Raw genomic sequence first — 21,463 nt, forward strand, 5'->3', positions numbered from 1 at the left:
CATTTCCAGGATCGTTCTTTGTATAATTAAAAAGAAAAATAGAACAGTTGATGTTGCCAAACACATATTTAAAGTGACACTCTGAACAGAGGGAGTAAAAACCCAAAAACGTTGTAAGATTTAGGTTAAAAGTCTCCATCCTCAGCAGTCCCTGACCCTGGGATTTCTCTGGAGCCTGGTTGTCTTTAATCCTCTGCCCTGGCTCATAAAAACTCTTTAGACGAAGGGTATTTATTTCTCGGAGAACTATTCCAGGCTAATCACATAAAAAGACCCAGCTTCCCAGGAACACACCGTCTAGTGCAGGTCCTGGGAACAGTGGAGTATTCGGAACAATCACCTGAGGAGACACCCAAGTGCCCCTTCCTTCACTCCATCCTTCCTTCATGAATCCATTCCACTAGGAAGGTCTACCAGGCAATTGTGGGCCTTAACATTTCCTTAGGACCAGAGCTCTTCCCTCCAGCTTCCTCGTGTCCATTGTATCTACAGGGCCATCAGGATTCATCCAGATGTTAGCGATCACTTGTCCAATATTTTTGGTTTTCCTAGAGCCCACTCTGTAAGAGCAAGCAAAAAACCTTTCTAAAAGGCACAACTTGCCAGAGGTAGCACCACATTCAATTCCAGCACTTGGCAGGGCTCTTTGAGTCCGAGGCCAACCTAGACTAAATAGGGAGTTCAAGGACAGTCAGGACTACAAAGAGACCCCGTCTCTAAATACATAGTCCAACCGATTGTGTCTTTCCCATGGATACATTAACTTCCCATTGGTGCTTAATAAATAATGTAGTTGCTTAATATGATGTAAATTGACAGCTATTTATTTACTTTTCTGGGTATTGAGAAGTCAAAAATGAAGTTGCAGGGTTAAATAAACTAAAGATGGTAGATTTGGTTCCTTCTGGAAGCTCTGATGAGGAAAAGCCATCTCCTTCCCTCTTTCACCATCTGGTGGATTCCCGTAGTCCTTGGTTTGTGGAAAGCACTTACTCTGATCTTGGCGTCCATCGGTCCATCGAGCTCTCTGCCTCTCCTGACTACTTCCTGACAGGACGTTTACGATCACATTGGACTCACCTGGATAGTTTTCCCATTTCAAGATCTTTGATTTATATCACTTTTGAAAAGCCTTTCCCATCTAAGATACTATGGTCACAGGTTGGCTCAAGGGGGTTTGGATATGAAGGAGCCATTATTTCGCTCACCACATTGCGGAAGGCCCTTCAGTGGCTATTCAATTCCTCACCTGGGAAGCTTTATCTGATTGACTCCTGCCCTGCCGCCTCCCTTACGGAACTCGGATGACTAGAATTCATGTCTCATCTCCCAGAAGACATAATAAGACTATGGCATCAGTGAACCAGGAAACAGGTACTCACCAGACTCTGAATCTGATGGCCTTGTCTGTCTGAGATGGGGAGCCTCATGAAACCCACCCAGGCTGGCTTCAAATTCCATACACAGCCGAGGATAACCTTAAAATTTCTGATCTTGTCTCCACTGAGTGCTAAGTTATGGGCCAGCACACCTGGTCTATACAGAGCTTCCATGGAAGAAACTGAGCACCAACTGAACCATTACCACGTCCACCTTTTGTACTGAATCGACAGGTGCTAAAACAGAATTAGATCTGCCTTGCTAAGTCTTGTAGTCTTATGGTCTTTTGCTGTGGCAGCCAAATGGGCTAAGCTGGCTGCTTTGCTTTTAGACCATGTCTCTGAAGTCATTTTCCGGTTTTGAGGGTATCCCTTTCCTCCTAGCTCATGAGCCCACCCCTCCATACTCCGGAATGTCTTTCTGAAGTTCGACCTGTGCAGGTTGGGCTAGCCTCAAACTCACGGAGACCTCTGATTAAAGGTGTGTGTCAAGCCTTGTTTTTAATCAGGTGTAGATGTGTGTGGGGGTTGAGTACAGTGGTATCAGACCTTAGAAGAGGATGTTGGATCCCCTGGAACCATAACAAGTGGTGTGAGTCATCAGACCTGGTGCTGGGGAGCAAACTTGGATCCTCTGCAGGGGTTAAAGGCATGAACCACCACTGCCTGGTGGGTGGTTTGATTTCTAATGTGGTATGAATTTAAGCATCACAATAAAAGGTCAGTTTAATCCCGGCACTGAGGAGGCAGAAGCAGGCAGATCTTTGAGTTCAAGGCCAGCCTGGACTACAGTCTTAAGTTCCAGGATAGTCAAGGCTACAGTGAGAAAGTCCGTCACCAAACAACAAAACAAAAAAAGAAAACAACAGCAGCAGAAGGGCAGGTTCCAAATTCTTTCCTGCGTGTAGTCCAACAGTTTACAAATGCTTGCTTGCTAAGCGTGGTGCATGCAGTTTATTATTCAGTTAGAGGAGCATTTATTAAGCACCCATCAGATGCTAGGTGTGAGCTCGTTGTCCAAAGCAACGTACGTTTACAACATCTACTGTGCCCAGTCTGTATCTGAGTATACCGTAGTTCAATAACAGTCTGAATGAGGGATTCCTGGTCTTCCGGCTGAAATGCTCTTAAATAACTAACGTAAAAAGGAAGACTATAATGTGGGCGTGTGCGCAGGCAAGAGACCCTTATCTCCAAATGCTGCCAGTACCCTTCTCAGAAATTTACCTTCTCACCTGGAAAATAGCTCTTTGAAGATGAGGTCAGACGGGTTCTGTTGGCCTGTCTGTGGGTCTCGAGTCCCAGGGCTCTGCCTGTGGCACACCTGTATCAAGGCCTGGGGGATGATTGCCACCTTCTCCCACAGGCTGGCAGTGTCTCGTTCATCAGGCAAGAGGGCAGCAGCTGGGCTCCAAACCTGGTGCTGCTGGCAGTGAGCCAAAAGCTGTCTGCCCTTCATTTGGCCTGACTCTTCCTTGCTCTGGAGGATTTAACTCTTCCCCACCATAACCCCTTACTTGGACTTTTGTACTGGCTAATTAAAAAAAAAAAAAAAAAAAAAAAAAAAAAGCAGTTTCTTCTATACGTGAGTGGTGTGTGGGCTTCCAAGCAGAGAGGTTGATGTCCTTTGTCTCCCTGGATCCCTCTCTTCATTTACAGAGACAGGGTCTCTCACTGAATCCAGAGCTTATGATTTGGCTCGTCCAGCTAGCTAGCTTGTCCTAGGGATCTAGTCTCTGTCTCGAAAATGCTGGGCTTTCAGGAAGTCCAACAGACCAGCAGGGCTTTTGTGTGGGCATTGGGAATCCAAACTCTGGCTCCTTATACTTGCAAGGCAAGTGCTTTATCAGCTGTGCCATCTGCCCAGGCTGGAAAATTAAAATTTTTAATGAGGGCTAATACATTAGGTGTATATAGAAGTGACTATGAATCAAATCCTCACCAGCCACAAAGCTTTAGCACCATATGAACATGTCCCTCCCCCCACCCCCAGAGGTACTAGGGATAGACATGTGTTTTACTGCTAAGGTTGCTCAGTCTGCCATGGGTTTCTCTCTCTCTCTCTCTTTCTCAATCTGTGGTATGCAAACTAAACACTCGGGGAGATTTCTGTGAGATCCAGGCCAGCTTGGTCTACATAATGAGCTCTAGGCTAGCCAGGGTTAGCCTATGACCCTACCTTGTTTGCTTTTCAAGACAGGGTTTCTTGTAACCCTAGCTCTCCTGGAACTTATTATAGACCAGGCTGGTGTCTTAACTCATGGAGATCCTTCTGCCTCTGCCTCCTGAGTACTGGGATTAAGGCATGTGCCACCGCACTACTGCTCAGGGAGACCCCGTGTGATATGGGGGTACACATGCCAAGATTTGTGTGTAGAGATCAGAGGACAGCTCATGCGAATAGGTTCCCTCCTTCCGCTATGTAGCTCCAAATGGTCACAGGCTTGGTGGCAAGTCCTCTCCCCTGCTGAACCAGTTTGCTGGCTCTGGAATTATCTCCCTGGATGCTCAGATTATAGGATAGTGCTAACCTGACGCTATTCAAGTACAGTGAGATACACACTGTAACAAAAGATAGTTTTTAAAAAAGATTTATTTATTATAACTATAAGTACACTGTAGCTGTCTTCAGACACACACCCACAGAGGGTATCAGATCCCATTAGAGATGGTTGTGAGCCACCATGTGGTTGCTGGGATTTGAACTTAGGACCTCTGGAAGAGCCCTCTCTCCAGTCCCCGATGATTTATTTTAAAGACGCATTTCTATGTACATGGGTATTTGACTGCCTGTATGTATGTGCACCACATGTGTGCTTGGTGCCGGGAGAGGACATTGAATCTCCTGGAACTGGAGTTTCTGACTGACACTGATGACTGCTGAGAGAACCCCGCCCTCTACTAGTTTAGCAAGTGCTCGAATCTGCTGAGCCTTCTCTCCAGCCCTCATTTATTATTTGTAAATTGTGTGTGTGTGTGTGTTTGTGTGTATTTGGACATGACTGTAGGTATCTGGAAGCCAGAGTTCGTGCGCTGGAACCTCGGAGCTAGAGTTACTGCTGGTCGTAAGCCACCTGACGTGGCAGTTGCTGGGAACTGAATTCAGGTCAAGAGCAGTGAGTGCTTTTAACTTCCAAGTCATCTCTCCACCTTTTAAAAGGTACACAAAACAAGGCAAAAACCCATTCATTTACACATTGCCATTTACTGTGGTCTTATCAATAAGATGTCGGCTGACAGCATAATTTAGAAAGATAACCGTAACAATGGACCAGTTATGTGCACAGTAATAAAAGTTGTACAAACATGAGCAAGTGTAGAAATGAACACGGTGGAACATATAGGAAGAAACAACATATTCTCCTAGAGCCTCACAAATATAAAATGTGACCTCTGGTCAATCAAGCGTGGGCGTTTCTCCTAATTACCAACTAATCAGTCAAGTCTCTAAACCTACAGGTTACACTGGCAGGGCGTCCACTGTTCAATTCTGACACTATGTGGGCTGGGGTAGTATTCAGGTAGAGGGTATGCTTACCACGGGTAAAACCCTGGGTTCAATCCACTGCACCGCAAAAGAGAAAGAATAAAATCCAAACAACAACGGAACGATTGTGGTGGCCTACTGCTGTAACCCCAGCACTTGGGAGGCAGAACAGGAAGATTACTACAAGTCTGAGGCCAGACAGGTCTTCACAGCAAGCTCCATGGCAGGTTGTATTATGTAAGAGACCTTTTTTCAACAACACACAACATACACACACACAGACTGTCTTTACCAGTCTGACACCAGCGCTGTCCCAGGCCGCTTTAGCTGTGTTTCTGAAGGGACCACCAAAGCCTGGGAAACTTGAGGAAAGTACCGCTGGCATTCACCATTACCGAGGGCACTGCCAGGAACACAGATGTAGCTCATTTCAGAGAAGGAAACCAAGGGCGTAATGCTGTTGTGACCAAAGGCTGGAGTCCACAGGATTCCTTTCCCTCCATGGTGCTATTATTTTACCTGATGAGATAATGGATGAGAGAGAGGCAACCAAATAAAAGTTTCAAAGCAACAAAAGCCAGGACAAAGAATACACATGAAGAGACTGCCACCCCCCCCCCCTTTTTTTTTTTTTGAGTCAGGGTTTCTTTGTGTAGCCCTGGCTGCCCCTGTAGATCAGGCTACCCTCAAACTCATAGAGATCCACCTGCTTCTCTGTCTCCCGATTGCTGGGATTAAAGGCCACTACCATTGGGGCAGAGACTGACCCTCTTAAAACTGGGTATTCTACTTTCTAGTAACTTCATTTTGGGCTTCATTTTGCAATGCTGGGAATGGTTCCTAGGGCAATGAAGGCCCCTCCTGGGTTTTTATCATGATTTTATTGCATATCCATGATTGATTAAATCATTTGTTACTGGTGATCAACTTTACCTCCAATATGACCCCTGTCCTGAGGTGGCAGGTGGGACTGATTCCCACCCTTTAATGTGGCTTTAGACATTCTGGTCACCTAGCTCTCCTTCTGAAGCTACCAGGAGGCTGGCAGACAGGCATTTGACTCATTAGCATATAAAAAGACAAATCACTTTGGAGATTCAAAGGCTTTTTGAAGTCCTAAGCCAGGAAACTGGGATGAAGATCACACATATTTCAGAATATCACAACTGCTAAGCTTAAAAAAAAAATTAGGATATAAACATATGTGTATGGTCTAAAAATAATGTATCTCCATCAATCTAAGAAAGAAAATCTTAATGGTCAGCAATAGCCCCAAGTGGTATTGGATGTCCATCAGCGGATGAGTAAGAAAATAAAATGGGGCGTATTGCTGAAGGTGGCCAGGGGCCATGCTTGTAATCTTAGTACTTGAGAAGTTAGAGCAGTAGAAAAACTACGCGTTTAAAGTTACCCTAGGATACACAGTGAGTTAAAGGCTAGCTTGAGCTATGCAGCCTGGGCTTTGTCTCAAAACCAAAACCAACCAAACCATATCAACAAGGCAGTGGAATTTACCCTCAGGAGAGCTAAGTACTGTAGTGCATACCTATAATACCAGCATTTCTGTCACTCCAGTTCCCGGGGTCCAACATGCTCATACGTATGGGCAGGCAAACACCAATGCACATAAAACAACAAACAGAAGACTGTCTATTAAATCTGCCACAAACAAAAAGAGGCAGATTCCACCAATGCTACGATGGGATCTTGAAGGTCTGCTAAGTGAAAGAAGCCAGACACAGAAAGATACAGTATGGTACTTTAATAGTCTCCAAAGTAGTCAGATGTAGAGACAGAATGGTGGGTACCACTAAGGATGTTGGAAAGGAGAATCTGAGTTAGTTTTTGATGGACGTACAGGTGGAGCAGTGGGCAAGCCTTCACTGAAATGCCTCTGTAAATAGATTCTCTTCAGTTCCCGCCATTGTCTTCCTCCCCGTCTCTGCCTCAGCCTGCCTTCTACAGTGAGGCAGGCAGGCCCACATAGCAGCTTCTTCCTCCGTCCCTACCCCCTTCTCTCAGAGAGTCTCATGTAGCCAAAGCTGGCCTTGAACTCCTGATCTTTCTGACACCACACCCAGCACTGTTTTCTGCAGAACCCAAAGCAAGATAGGCTCTGCTGGCCACACTCTCTCCCCCCACAGCTGAGCATTTATACTGGCTCATATTTTCTTGGCATGGCAGGCAGTGGTATCAAGGTGCATCCTTGTTTGTCAGGGTTACTCCTGATCGTGCTGAGCTTAGGAGTCTGCTAGATCCCAGGCTACAAGCACTTCCAGCTTCACTGACCATCACTCAGTTCCCTTCTGCAAGGCCTGATGGGCCCCTGTTCCCTTAGCTCATGTGGGTCTGCTGCGGCTTTGGTGTGGACACTCCCCACCCCCTAGCCTCAACGCAGCTCAGCTAAGCTGTGATTTCCCCTAGAGTCCAGCTCTCCACACCAATTCCTTGGACGTTTTCCCTGACTTTCATCCAACGGCAGACTGGGTCAGTCTCCCCTGCATTATGTACCTGTAAGCGTATAGCTGCACCCTGTAGAGTGATTGCATTTGAGAAGGGCTGGACTTAATCCTCAGTACTTGTGTACACACACACATCTGCAATATTTACAGGTTGCAATGTTCCATTGACCTGTGCAACTATTAGCACACACTGTCCCCTGACTCCATTGTAGGCAATAGTTGGCCCAAAGTCCTTCTCTACTTTAACTCATTTGAATTTTCGTACCTTTTCTAGCACCTACTCTCCCACCACCACAGGGTCCTACTGTATACTCCAGGTTGGCCCGGAACTTGATACATAAGACCAAGCTAGCCTCAAAATCAGATACATGCTTACCCTGCTTCCAGAGTGCTAGGATTAAAAGCATGTGCTGCCCAGCCATGTCTATTTTTTCAAAGATTTTTTAAAAAAGATTTATTTATTACATATAAGTACACTCGTAGCTATCTTCTGACACAGCAGGGCATCAGATCTCATGACAGACGGTTGTGAGCCACCATGTGGTTGCTGGGATTTGAACTCAGGACCTCTGGAAGAGCAGTCAGTGCTCTTAACCACTGAGCCATCTTGCCAGCCCTTTTTCAAAGAGTTTATGTGTAAAAATATTTTGCCTGTCCTTACGCATGTGCATCACGTGTGTGCCTGATGCCCTATGGACGCTAGAAGAGTGGATCCCGTGGAACTGGAGAAATGGTTGTGAAGTGCTGTGTAAACGCTGGGAATCAAACCCAGTCCCGTACAAGAGCAACAAGTGCTCCTAACCACTGGGCCATCTCTCCAGCCTCACAGGTTTGAATCAGAATTTACTAGGACGGATCAATAGTAGAGCTTGCCTTGGGTTCTATACTTAGCACTGAAGGGGGCTAAAAAAAAAAAAATAAAAAAACAAAAACAAAACCATTTACCAGGGCCAAGTTAACATTATAGATGCATTCTCTCCTTTTGAGTTCAGATTCAAGCCAATAAACATTTGCTCTGTGTGCTGGACTGTGAGGTCTTTTAAGTGCTTAGCGACTCTGTAATGAACTTCCAGGTCCCTTCTGTTAGTTTTACTATAATAAATAATGATGACCAGTGTTTTGCCGAGACCTTAATGTGTACCAGACACTCTGCAGGGTGCTTTACCTTCAGCATCTCGTCCATGGTTATGGTCTACCTGACGGTTTGTATTACTGCTTCCTTTCTACTGGGGAGGAAACCGAGTCCCAGGAAGATGAGGCAGTTCATGTAGTTTGCATGGTGGGTAAACCACATAGACAGGGGTTATCAGTCAGAGTTCCCAGCATGCACCTCTGATGCAATTACACTACTTCAGTTAGATTCTGGAGACTTCTTAAGTTTGCTGACACATAAATGGTCTTGCTAGGTAGCCCAAGCTAGGTGTAAACTACTTTTGATTCCTTAAAGCCATGTTTGGCCTCAGAAATGCTAGGCAAACACTATACTGAGCCACAGCTCAAAGCCTAGGTCTTTTTTTCTTTCTTTTAAGATTTATTTATTCTATATAAGTACACTGTAGCTCTGTCTTCAGACACACCAGAAGAGGGCATCAGATCTCATTACAGAAAAAAAAAAAAATTAGTGTTGTTTGTATGTGGATTGTGGGGATGATCATCAGGTTTAACAGGTCAGTACCTTCTCCTTCTAAATCATCTTGCTGCTCTTAAAACTGTCTCAGCCTTTAAAATTCATTTATTCCCGCACATGTGCGTGTGTGTGCACACGTGTGAACATTCAAAGATGGTTGTGAGCCACCCAGAACCTTTGGTAAGAACAGCAAGTGTTCTTAACCACAAAGCTATATCTCCAGCCCTTAAGTATATTTTTAAAAATATTTATTTAGTTTATGCATATGACTACACTGTCACTCTATTCAGACACACCAGAAGAGGGCATCGGATCCCATTACAGACGGTTGTGAGCCACCATGTGGTTGCTGGGAATTGAACTCAGCACCTCTGGAAAAGCATTCAGTGCTCTTAACCACTGAGCCATCTCTCCAGCTCTCCCTAAGTATTTTTAAATGCATAGTTTATAAGCCATGGGACTGAAGACAAGATCTGTCTTTGCAAAGAATTTTTACTTAAACAAGAGAGGCAAATGTTAGATGATTAAGAGTTTCTCTTGCAGCTGGGGAGAAGAGCCAACTGTCCTTTTTCGGAACATTCCATCCTCCCCAGGGGAAAGCCTGTTCTCTGCCAGGAACAGGTGGCATGGGGGGAAGGGAAAGGAGGATTTCCTATACAGGCTGCTGTACTTGTGTGCATATGTGTGTGTGTGTGTGTGTGTGTGTGTGTGTGTGTGCATGCATGTGCGTATCAAGGATGTGTTTCACAAATGATGTAGGAATTGCTGACTGCTATTTGAAAAGGGTTAAAAGCCAGCAACACCACCTGCAAAAGCGATTACATTTATCCAGGAAAGATTAACTACGTACTGTGGGAGGAATTGTAGTGTGGGCACTTGGGGAGAAATGGTAGGGTGTGTGCTTCTATCTATCTAGGTTGTAGTTTTAGAGTAAACAGTAGTCCTGTTGGAGATATGAAGTATATTAAAGACAGTGACAGGCAGGGATGTGGGTGATGTAACTAAGTGATCCCCCCTATTATACACAAAGCCCTAGGTTCAGTCCCTGGCACATTACAACTGAGGCACCTGGTGCAGAATCTCTCTGATCCCAGGACATCTAATAGCAGAGGCAACAAGATATATCAGCTCTCTCCATAGCCACAGGCCCAGCACTTGGGCATTGGATTATATTGCTTATGTATGTGTTATGTGCAGATGCTTGGACACATGTACTCACAGGCCAGAGGGGGGTCTAGCATTCTCATTCTTCACCTCATCCCTTTGAGGCAGGGTCTCTCTCTGAAATTCAAACTCATGTTATTCTGATAGGTTAGCAGACAGTAAGCTACAACAACTCTCCTGTCTCTACCCCCATACAGTACTGGTAGGTATAAGACCAGCCCTGCCTTATGTGTTAGGATCCCCAGGGTTGCTCAGCAAGAGCTCTCAGTCACCGAGCCACCTTCCTTGCCCCTAGCTATATTACAGGGTCGTTTGTTCTAGGGATTGAATGTAGGACCTCATACACACTAAGCACACTATCTCCAACCTGAGGAGATACATTTTAAAGAATTCCTTCTGGAGTTAGGCGTGGTAGTAGTTCATGCCAGCAGTCCTGTCCTTTACTAGGCTGAGCGTAAGAGAATCTTTCTGAGCTTAGTTAACAGAATGAACTCCACGCCAGCCAAGGCTATCCAGGGAGGCCCTGTGTCAAAACAAGGAACGAACATGTTACTAGATCCTGGCAAGACGGCTCAACAAATAAAGATGCCTCCCACCAGATGTGATGACCTTGAGTTTGATCCCAGGGACCCACCTGGTGGAGTGACAGAACTGACCACCTCCTGCAAGTTGTCCCCTGATTTCCACATAACGGTGCCTCCCCCACACACAACAAAAGCAATGAAAACATAAGAGAAAAATAATAACACAAGAGTCCCATCTGGCTGGGCCTTGGTCTATAATTCCAGGTAAAGATGAGGATCATAAGCTGAGGGCTAGCCTGGGCAATTTAGCAAAGCTACGTTTCAAAAGAAAGAGTTGGGGAGATAGCCCAGTAGCAGACTGCTTGCCTAGCTTGTACTGGGGGGGAGATTCCACACAAGGAGTTTTATAATTTTTCTCCCCAACCTTCATGGTTTTTTTCCCGTCATTATTTCTTAAACAACACAACTGTATCATAACTATTTACACAGCATTTAAATATTAGGCATTAAAAATAATCTGGAAATAATTCAAGGACTGCCAGGAGGATGGGGTTCTAGATAAACACCCCACCATTATAGGACCCGAGGATTCTTTCATTTTAGTTCCTGCTGGGGTCCTGGGTCTGATTCCCTGAGGAAATCTCACGACAATGTAATATATGGTTAGCCTTAGAAGGTGACAGGAAATGAGGTACCTAAGCAGATTCTAGGAGAAGGATGTTGGAGCTAGCAGGAAAAAAATGTGGAGGAAAAGGACCAGCATGTACAGAGGCCTGGAGGAGACAAGATTATTTAGTCAAAGGACTCAAAGTACACAGAGCAAGGAGGTCAGGTTTAGAGGGAATCTGGCTGGGGAAACAGCTATTCAACCTCCCTAGATGACTCTCGAGGAACCTTAAACCCAGCAAAAAGCAAAATGTTGGTGTTATGGTGCCTAGAACATCAGCTTCATCTGAATACCATCACTGGATGAGCCCCTTGGTAAAATTGGATCATGTAGTATTGTGTGACTGCATTTACAAACTCCATTTTACAGGTGAGAAAACAGACCAGCATCTTGAGGTACTGCCTAGGTTTACTATGTCCCTTTACATAAATGCTTTAGTTCTGAGTGCCCTTGACTTGAGATTGTACATGTAAAAGTCTTGTTTTCTTCTTCTAAATACAGCCACCTAAACATGAGGTTAGTGACTTTGTGGGACTTCTGACTCTTTCTAGTTTGGCTTGCTGTATACAGGAAACCCAGGAAGGGGCAATAGTTATAGCCAAAGGCCAAGTGGCCTCTCAAAATTCCCCACATCTATTCTGGTTCTCCCTCTGGGGCAGCTTTTAGATATCATCTTCTGCCAAACAGAGTTTGTTTCTCAGAAGTTGTTAAGAAGTGGGAGGTTAGGGGAAAAAAAAAAAAAAAAAACCTGCATCAAGAACTACAAAATCCCCTGCAGCAGCCAGAGCACAAAGGGTTTGAGTTCTGAACAAAGGGCTGGGTGAGACTGGAAGGCAACTGCTGACACATCCTCTCTCCAGCTGTGAACTGGGGGTCTGAGGGCTGTGGCAAAGGTCATCTGTCTCCTCATCTTTGGGCAGGAAATGCAATTCAATCCTTCCAGTGACTGACCACTTTACAAGATTAATGGAAATGTCTCCACCATGGGTCTGTGTTCTGACAGCACAAAAAGTGAGTCAAACTTCTCCCCTGGCCTCCCTCAGCAAGGTTAGCTGATTCCTGGTCTTTACAAAGCTCAAAACTTTACTCCAGGACATCTTTTCAGAGGGGGGGATCCTTTTGACAGGAGAGACCCGTCTCCGGGGGTTAGACCCAAAGCTAGCACCTGAAGGTGGGGGAGCTTTGGAAGCTCTTCAGTTTGTGCTTCATCTTTCCAAGTAGAAGTGCAAAGGGCAGGGTAGGCCCTGAAGGGTTAACTGCCAGCCTTCTTGTTCATCCCTCAAGGACTGTCAACCAGTGACAAGTGAGCATGATGAAGTAATGTCTGTCTTTCCCTTCCCATTGGCTACCGCCCATGTCCATCAATCTCAAGATGCAAGTTTTGAAAGAATCTTTGAACTTTTATGACTCTCTTCACCGCATTAACCCTTTAACTCACCTGTGGTTTCCAGGGGCCTTTCCAACCCTTACACAGGAAGAAGCACATTGAAGGAAAAAAAAAAAATCAGAATGCTAAGAACAGTAAGCTTCTCTCCAAAGGTCAGGCCTCACAGTCTTTGTACAGTTTTGTTTTTTCTCTTTGATTTCAATCCACAAGGCACTGACTGTAAAAACAAAATAAACAGAAGATATCTGAGAATAATCACTTTAACAGAAACAGCTTGGTCTTCTGCCATATTAAAACCAGGGTACACTTTAAATTCCAAAAGTAATACCATTGGTCAGTGGTGGGTCTGGTTGGGCACACAAGGTTTTACTGTCTTTATTTCTATTCCTGTGCCCCATCCCCTACCATGCTGTGGCTTGAACCCTGGAGAGACTCTCTACATTGCTGGCAAATGCTCTATTCCTGAGACACCCCCACTAACCTGGAACTCATTTCTGAGTAGTTAACACATCTCCATGGCGCTGGGTTGAAAAGGCACATAAGCACACAGAATGAAATTAAACCCCTCAGGTCTGCATCGGGCCACATCCATACACAGGTGGTTAACAGTTCACAGCGTACCAAAGGAGAGCCCTCCTCTTCTTTTCATGTGGTTTTCCTCCATTGTCATGCCTTTCCTAAGACAACCCAATGCGTAGAAAGGATTAAGTATAGATTTATGGATCTATCTCCTTTGGCTTATCCAAGCAGTCATAAAAACTTAGTATTCTTTATCTTGTTTTAAGGATATAATTAAGTCATTTCATATAAAAAAATATTCTCTCGCTCTCTCTCTGTTTGTTTGTTAAGATAGGATTTCTCTGCACAGCATTGCCTGTCCTTGAACTCACTCTGTAGCCCAGGCTGGCCTCAAACTCACAGAGATCCTGCCTCTGCCTTCTGAGTACTGGGATTAAAAGTGTGGGCCACAACCTTCCAGCTATATACTCTCCTTTTCTCAGTGCTGAAGGCTAGTCCGAGAGCTCTGGTTTCAGTTTTTGTGTGCTTTTGACAGGTCCCCACCGAGACCAGAGTCTTATGGGCTCTGGATTCCTACACATTCTTGTTTCAAGTCCTTGTGGCCTGTAACTCCTGACCCTGAGCTTCCTAAATGCCGAGACTAAAATATGCTACCATGCCTGGCTTAAGCTTTAGTATGTGGTCCTTGACTCTACCCATAGGATACTTATCACCCTTTAAAAGTGTATTGCCAAGATCTTGGCTGGAAAACCAAGCCTATCCAATTGGTATCCCACCAGGCTCCCCGCACTAGGCTATACTCCTGGCAGGTACAGGGAGCAAGTGCTTCAAACCCTAAGGCTGAAAAATTCACATTGTACCACGTGTGTTCTTCCATACAACCTTCACCTCACCTTTGTTTGCCTCTTCACTCACTCTATTAGTGTTCTAGGATAGCTGCTGCTGGAGCTGCGGAGCCAAATTGGACCTTGACTTAATAAATAGCTTAATAAGTACCACAAGGTACCCTAAGGCCTCGTTGCTTTAAGTATTCTGTTTGTTTGCTTGCTATGGCAGTGGGATTGGATCCCAGGTCTTGTATATGATGCCAGTCAAGTGCTGTATCTCCAAGCCATAACTGTAGCTGATTAATTTTTTTTTATTTTTGAGACAGGGTTTTATTAGGTTGCCCAGGCATGCACCAGGCACGCCCAGTTTAGCCTCCTGTTTTTTTTTTTTTTTTTTGCTTTAAGTGTATTTCAATAGTAGAGTGAGTTCTTAGTACTCATGAGTTCTAAATGTTATAGTCTTACAGGCAGGGCTTGCATAATGGCCAGACTTGTGGGCTCCAGATTCCTCCGAGCTCTTAGTTAAAATCATGTAGTCATAATATGGTTGTGGTCAAATAATTTAGCATCTTAGCTATGAAATAGCAAAGATTTAAAGAGATGCCAATATGAAGGGACTTGTTCAAAGGCACTGTAAGCGCTTCAGAGCCTGGAGCTTGAGACTGGGGTAGTCCTAAGGTGCAGGAGACAGAGGCTCTCAAAGTTCTAGACCAGTCCAGTTTACATGGCAAGTTCCAGGCTACCTAGGGCTAGGTACAGACCCTTGTCTTACAAAGAGGAAAGCCAAGAGCTCGAACAATGACAGAAGAGCAGTTTGATCCTTAGTCAACAGATTCCTCGGTTTCTGAGTGCTCCATCCAGGAGAAGCAATGCCTGCGGTGTGTGTTTGTGTGTAAGCAAAGCTGTCATTTCTGCTTCTGTCCCCTTGTCTTTGGACACACAACTGCTCAATTTGCCTTTGGGGACGGACGATAAAGTTCCTGTAACCCAGGTAGGATCTGATGGAGCCTTTTACAAGGATGTCACAGAAAGGCATTATCTCATTTCCAATGAGGCTGGCTTGCGTCAAAAGTTCATCTTTCTTGAAATAAGCCCCTTTTCTATTTCTCACCTTTTCTCAGCTCCCGGGGGAACAATCAACCAAAGTTAGAGCTCAAGGGTCTGGCCCTTCCCCCTTTGGCCCAAAATAACCTCCTCCCCCACTTGGAGGGAATGCTTGGAATTCTTTCAACTGAGGACAAAGGCTTTCATCTGCCAATTACTGATAAAGAGAAAATGCAAATATGCTGGAGAAGGTGATCCATCAAGGGTTCAACGTTTATTGAGTGAGTGACCACTTAGACCCAGCAGAGGGGTGGGCATTCTGGGGGAGTCAAAGGGGAACAAACACCCGGCTGGCTCATTCTCCTCCCAGGTCTGTGATTTCCTCCAGGTTTGTAAAGGGAGGGGGATCAAATCAGGTGACGGATCCGCTGCCCATTCTATGAAAGTAGCTAACCGCAGACTTTTTTCCTTTTGGGGGAACTCAGAAGCCACGGGGGTGGGGGAGAGAGAACCTCAGGGAGAAAGGTGAAGAACAAAGATCTCAGTCCCATTTGACAGTTTTGCTTTAAACCTTAACCTCCTGACTCTAAACCCCTGGGTCCCTCCTTAAAGCACCTTCATTTCATTCAGAAGTTGGTGAACATTTGTAAAGGCAAGCAGTGTGGTTGTGAGCAAGTAGTTAGTTCTGCCTTTCCGAATCCCAGCCTCCTCATTATTAAAAAAAAAAAAAAAAAAAAAAAAAAAAAAAAAAAAAAAGGAGCAACAAGGCCATAGGACACCTTTAAAAATATTCTTTCTCACAAGAAGAGCCAGATAAGTGGTCCACATCCCCACATCATTTTCCCCCTCTTTGGTGCTGTTATGGAAACTAGAGCCTCAGGCTTGCTAGGCCGAGTGTCCCACCACTGAATTACATCACCATTGGCTCTTGGTTTTCAACAGGGATAGTTAGAAAGGCTGCCCCAATGGATGCAACTGAGCCCACGTAGATGTAACTTCAGTTTAATGACAATTTTGGTGTTTGTCGCCTCATCTTGATGTAGGAGATTTTTCTTTCACTGACTCGAGGATGGAATAAAAACAAACTTCAAAGAGTAGATTTGGGGACAGGCGGAAAAAGTAGAGAAAGCAAGGTAGGAAATTCTAACGTAAGGGAGGGTGACCACGTCTGGCTCACAGCTGATTTCAGGTGGCAAGGCCACTTCCTCCCCTACATCTGTCTGAACCAGTGCTGTTGACATTGGGGCAAGATAAAAAGGGCAGTCACCTAAATTCATAATTTCTTGAACCTGGCTTTCCCCAGTGTGCAAAATGACCCGCTTTAGCTTGTGTGCGGAGTAAGAAGCTGCAGTCATTGGTAGCATCACCTGGGAGGTCTCTCAGAACATCCTTGATGCAACATCATTAGGCCCTTGCAGGAAGGAGGCCGGGAGGGAACAAAGTTTAGGGCCAGCTTTTCTCCCAACTTAAAGGGGCCTGACTTGTCCGGTTTTGGAATCCCAGGATCACTCAGGGCCAATTCCGGGAGTACTTGAAAGATAGCATTGGGGGATCTGATACTCCCGTGCATCTTCATTCACAAAGGCGGCCCCTATCTTCTCCGCCGAGAAACACTGTAATAGAAGGTGCTGTACCCCAGAAAGCCACGAACATCACCACCACTTTTCTCTTAAATTTCACACGAAAGGCTTACCTTTTGCCTGCCTGCATTAGAGACGCTGAATCCGATTCTCTATTCCCTCCTGTGTATCGATTTTTATCTCTTCTCAGCGAGTGGAGAGACTTTTTTCTTTCTTTTTAAAAAGCCCAACTTCTGTTTCAGGGCTGTACTACCGAGGCTGTCGGAATGAATGAACGAAAGGCTTTCTTCCGGTCAGCTGCAGTCTGAAAAGCTCTGGACTGGCTGCATTTCCTGTACCTGTGCGGTCTGTCTCCACATTATTATTTCAGCCCCGGGAGTTTAAAAGTTATGCAGCCTACAGATACAGAGCTGCGCTAATTTCTTTCTGAGTCCCTCAGATGCCTCCTCCATATGGCAGGTTCGCAAATGGATAGGGGTCTGGACAGGCTGGCCCCTCCCCCCTAGACATGCAGTAGAAAAGCAAAACGGGAAAAAGAAATCGTACATAGAAAATACTTTGAATTTAGGTCGCTAGCATAGGTACTAGGGAGAGGAGGAGGAAGAGAGGGACAGCCCTGGGTAACCCAAGCAAGGGGGGCAGGGGCAGAGGTGGGGGGTCGTTTTGGGGGGTGCCAGGCCCTGGGGGCTTTCACGCCAGCAGGCTCGGCTAGCATTTCCGCGCCTCCCGCTGAGGCCATCCGTGCAAATCTGCACCTCCCTCCCCACCCCCTCCTCTCTTTCCCTCCCTCCCTGCCCCGCCATCTCTGGGATGCGCCCGCCGCCTGCAACTCAGCCCTCCAAAAGTCAGCTCCCGGGCGGCGGCGGCGCCTGCGTGCAGAGGCGCACTCGTGACCCAACAACAAAACAGCGATGCCAAGGCGCTAACGGCGCCCGGTGTGTCCCAGGCTCCCTTCTGGCCCCACACCTCCTACGGCTGCGGTCCCCGATACCCCCAACCCGAGCCCCCCTTCTCCCCAACTAGCCTACCCGCAAGCTCCGAGCCCGATCGGCAACAATGTTTACGTTCCGGGGATTATGACGTCGACGCCTCCCCCCCCACAACTGCTGAAAATGGTTTCCTAGGACTTTGCAAACGGATCTGCTTAAGTGTTGGTGCAAAACTTTGTAGATATCGGCTCTGGCTTGCTCTATTTATTTATTTTTTTTGGTTTCTTTTCTTTGGTCTTCCCTCCTTTCCCCCTCCGCCAAAATGCAGGGGGCAGGAGTGTTGACAATTAATTGGTGAACTCTCCTAAAAAAATGGAGGCAGAGAAAGACTCTGGAAGAAGATTGGTGTGTAGCTTTTTTTTTTCCTCCCCCAAATCTGTATCTGGTATACGATCGATTTATCTGTTTATTTATTTTTGGTTGTTTCTTGCTGCCTTTTCTTTCCTTTTCTGTATTTTGCAAGAGGACCGGAAAAAAATAATAAATTGCATGCACAAGGAAGCAAGCAGCTTACTCCTCCAGTCTCTTGTGAGGTTCAGGGTCTCAGACACTTAAGTGGGGAGGAGGTAGCGCCGAAAGGCGTGGAAGGGGCTGAGCGGGCTCGAGGTTCGCCTGGGATCTGGGGGGCTGCGGGGCTCGGTTCTGAGCGTCGGAGGGAGGAGGAAGAAGGATGCGGGGAGTGGTGGGGAGTCTCCGTAGGAAGTGAGTGTGCGCGCGCTTGTGGGGAGATGAGGCAGCTGCTGGTGCGTTTTGGGGTCTCTGATGGAAGCTTTGTGGTGGGCCGGCTGCCTCTCTCCCCACGCTCTTAACCTCCTCCCCTCCCCTCCTCGTCTTGCACTAGCGGTCGCTTGGCGGGGGCCGCTAGGGTCTCAACCCTTCCGTTTCAGCTTTCCAGCTTTTCTGTAGCTCGGGAGCAGCTCCAGCCTTAGAAATGCCGCCGGCCCCAGGTTCCGGCTTCCCGGGTTGGCCGCCGTGGCCGCCAGGGCTGCTGTTACCGCTGAGCCGGGTGCTGCAGCGGCTTCTCTCGGGGCCTACATCTGCCCCGCCAGCTCATACCCGGAGCCCCCTTCGGGGGTTATATAACCAGGCTCCCAGTCGAGTGGGCAAAGCTTAGCACATCACTGGGGTGGGGGCAGAGGAAAGCCCCCAAATAGTACTTCCATGGCTTCCGAAGATGCAGGAGGGAATTGCTTCGTGTAAGGGCAGTCGGGCCTTGGGGGTGTGAGCCCCTTTTTCTGTTTTCCAGTATCTTTGGCATTTGCGCAAAGTTGCTCAGATTGCAATGCTGGGGTGCAGTGGGCGCGCGACTCTTGCACCTGTTCTTGGTGGGCCCGGGGTGAGAGGAGACCCCCAAGTCCTCTCAGTAATGTCCCGGGTTCTCTGGTTGGGTCCCCGCAGCGTGCGATTGACCGCCAGAGATACGACGAGAACGAAGACTTGTCGGACGTGGAGGAAATTGTCAGCGTCCGTGGCTTCAGCCTGGAGGAGAAGCTACGTAGCCAGCTGTACCAGGGGGACTTCGTGCATGCAATGGAAGGCAAAGGTGAGGCACCCCCTCTCCTGGCTGCACTCTGTGCAGAGGGCCAGCGCGCACGTGGGGAGGGAGCTGCCTGTGGCTGGGTTCGTATTTCGCGCCCGCGTCCCCCATTCCAGGGGATCCGGTGACGAAACAAGACTGAGCACTGGGGGTGGGGGGGTAGTAAGGGAGGAGGGCAGGCAGGAAGAGGGCTGGGCCTGGCGTGGGCCTAGGCCCTGACTGTACCCATCATTAGCACCAGGCTAGTCACTGCCAAGGGGCTATTGGACTGAGAGGGACCAGGGACAGACTCTAGGACTGAGGGAGGGCGTGAGCGCAGCATCCTTACTCTTCCAAGCCAGTTGCGCTCTCTGCGCTGCCAGAGGTGCAGTGCTTGGCAGGAGCCCTTCCTGACATCCCTGGGAAATCGGCGTGACGGACTTAAGCTTGAAGCCACCCCCCACCCAAAAAAAGGGAAAAAACCCTAACACCATGGGCCCTGCGGGTTCTGTACTGGAAATGGGTTTAGGCACTGAAGATGGCAGCGCCTTAGGTTGTTAGGGTTACGCCCCTTCGAGCTTTGAATCTGAGCCTTGGGTCTGAAGGGCCTTTCTCCCTTCCTGGGCCCTGCGGTGTTGGATTGGAGAAGGAACTAAGTGGGCTGATAGGCATTATGGGCACTACCCCCGGCCTCCCCAAGCCGGAAGCCTCTAGTGCTACAACTTTGATAATCCCAATTGTTTGTATATGTAATGAACTACCTGCTCGGGCTCAGACCTAAAATCCCAGTTTCTTGGCAGTTTGAACGGAAGACTTAGGTACCTTTCTGGAGACAGGGGTCTTTTTCCAGGCCTGACATGAGAGCTCTGTGTCTTCTGGCCCTTCCGGTGTAGAAGCAGAGGGTGGAACACACATCGGTTTTGGAAGAGCCTCCTGGTTTTGGGATTCTCCCTAGCTCTCCTACTGACGGTGTGGCTGGGGTGTTTCTTAGACATGTTGGGTGATACTCCTGTTTGAAGTGAGGCTTTAGAAGCCTCGAACCTCCCCAGCGAGCATCCTGGGGGGTCTTTTGTAGACTCTGGACCCAGAATCTAATTTGGCCTGTAGGATTGGAGTTTGGGAGAAGCCCTCGCTTACCCAAGCTTTCCTAGGGTGTGTAGACTTTTTATAAAGTTTCCCTTCAATTACTCATTTTCCATTTTGTGTTTCCCCCATCCTTGGAAACCCCTGTGCTCTCAGTGGGCTGACAGCAGGGGAGGAACCTCCCCTCCTCCAGGTTCTGCTTGAGCTGCTGAGGCCTGGAGTTAGCCCTAGAGGAGACTGTCCCGGCTTTGCATTTTTTGAAGTTTCTCTTTTGTGCTCACTGCCTCCCTGGGGCTCTGGTGAAGTTAGGGAGAAGTGGGGGGAGGGAAGCTTTTATTTTTATTTTTCCCCCCCAAGAAATTTCACCCGAAAACAGGGTGCCTGCCTCAGCTGTGTTTATATATTTTATTGGTACAAATGGGATTTTAATTTGTCTCCTTTTCTTCCTTCACTTTCCCGGGCCTGGCAAAGCCTATGAAAAAACAATGTCTGAACACTCCCTCCTAGTGATTTGTCCGGAATCCTCAGGCCAGGATTTGTGAGCTTTTTCTCAGGCCCATTTCTGGAAGCTGAAACTGGAGGGTGGGTTGGGTGGGGAGTTGGGGGTGTGTGGACAGGGAAAGGTTACCATTTAGGGAGCTCTAAGGGCATCCTTAAAGCTGCTGTCCTGGCTTCTTTCAAAGGCAGGGGCCTTTGGGTTTTGCTTATTAATTCAGATCTGCCCCCAAACTGGAGGGAGGAGCTGCAATGCAGAAGGAAGCCTTAGCTTCAACAGAGAAGCATGTCAAACTTCTCCCTTAAATCCGGAGGAATCCCCATTCACTGGGAGCCCCTGGGGATCTGAGCCTCTGGGGTCAGGCCTTTCTCGGCTCTGGGTTTTGTTCTTTCTGTCTTCTGAGCCGGTTGCTTTGGCCTCCTCCCCCCCCAAAGGCTGCCCTGGTGAGCTGTTTCCCTCGGGCTTAGGTTCTCCCACTCTTCTCCCCGATTTCTGATCAGCTTGGAGAGGACCAGTGCCCATGGTACCTCAAATTAGTCACCTGACCTGGGAGAGAAGAGGATGTATCTCAGCATTCCCCCATTTCCATTCTGGGGTATATGGTTGGGTCAGAGCCACTGGCTTGGGACTTGAAGAAGGAAAGAAATTGGGCAAAGGCTGAGGGGCTTTGGTTAGGATATGGAGGGGATCTCTACCATGCAAGCTGCTGATA

At 47.2% G+C, this 21,463-nt stretch overlaps 1 protein-coding gene across 3 annotated transcripts in view; it reads left to right on the forward strand.

The window, feature by feature from the left end:
* The first annotated feature begins 17,700 nt into the window (after positions 1–17,700).
* The window catches only part of KDM2B (lysine demethylase 2B), a 110,728-nt gene continuing 106,965 nt past the window's right edge, over positions 17,701–21,463 (forward strand). For all 3 annotated transcript variants that reach the window (XM_080940445.1, XM_080940446.1, XM_080940447.1), the window contains exons 1-2: positions 17,701–18,001; positions 19,055–19,199. In XM_080940445.1, coding sequence (XP_080796571.1) covers positions 17,969–18,001; positions 19,055–19,199 — 178 coding nt within the window. In that variant the 5' untranslated portion in view covers positions 17,701–17,968. The remainder of the gene's footprint in view (positions 18,002–19,054; positions 19,200–21,463) is intronic.

The sequence above is a fragment of the Micromys minutus genome (genome assembly GCF_963924665.1).
Source record: "Micromys minutus genome assembly, chromosome: 29".
NCBI lineage: Eukaryota > Metazoa > Chordata > Mammalia > Rodentia > Muridae > Micromys > Micromys minutus.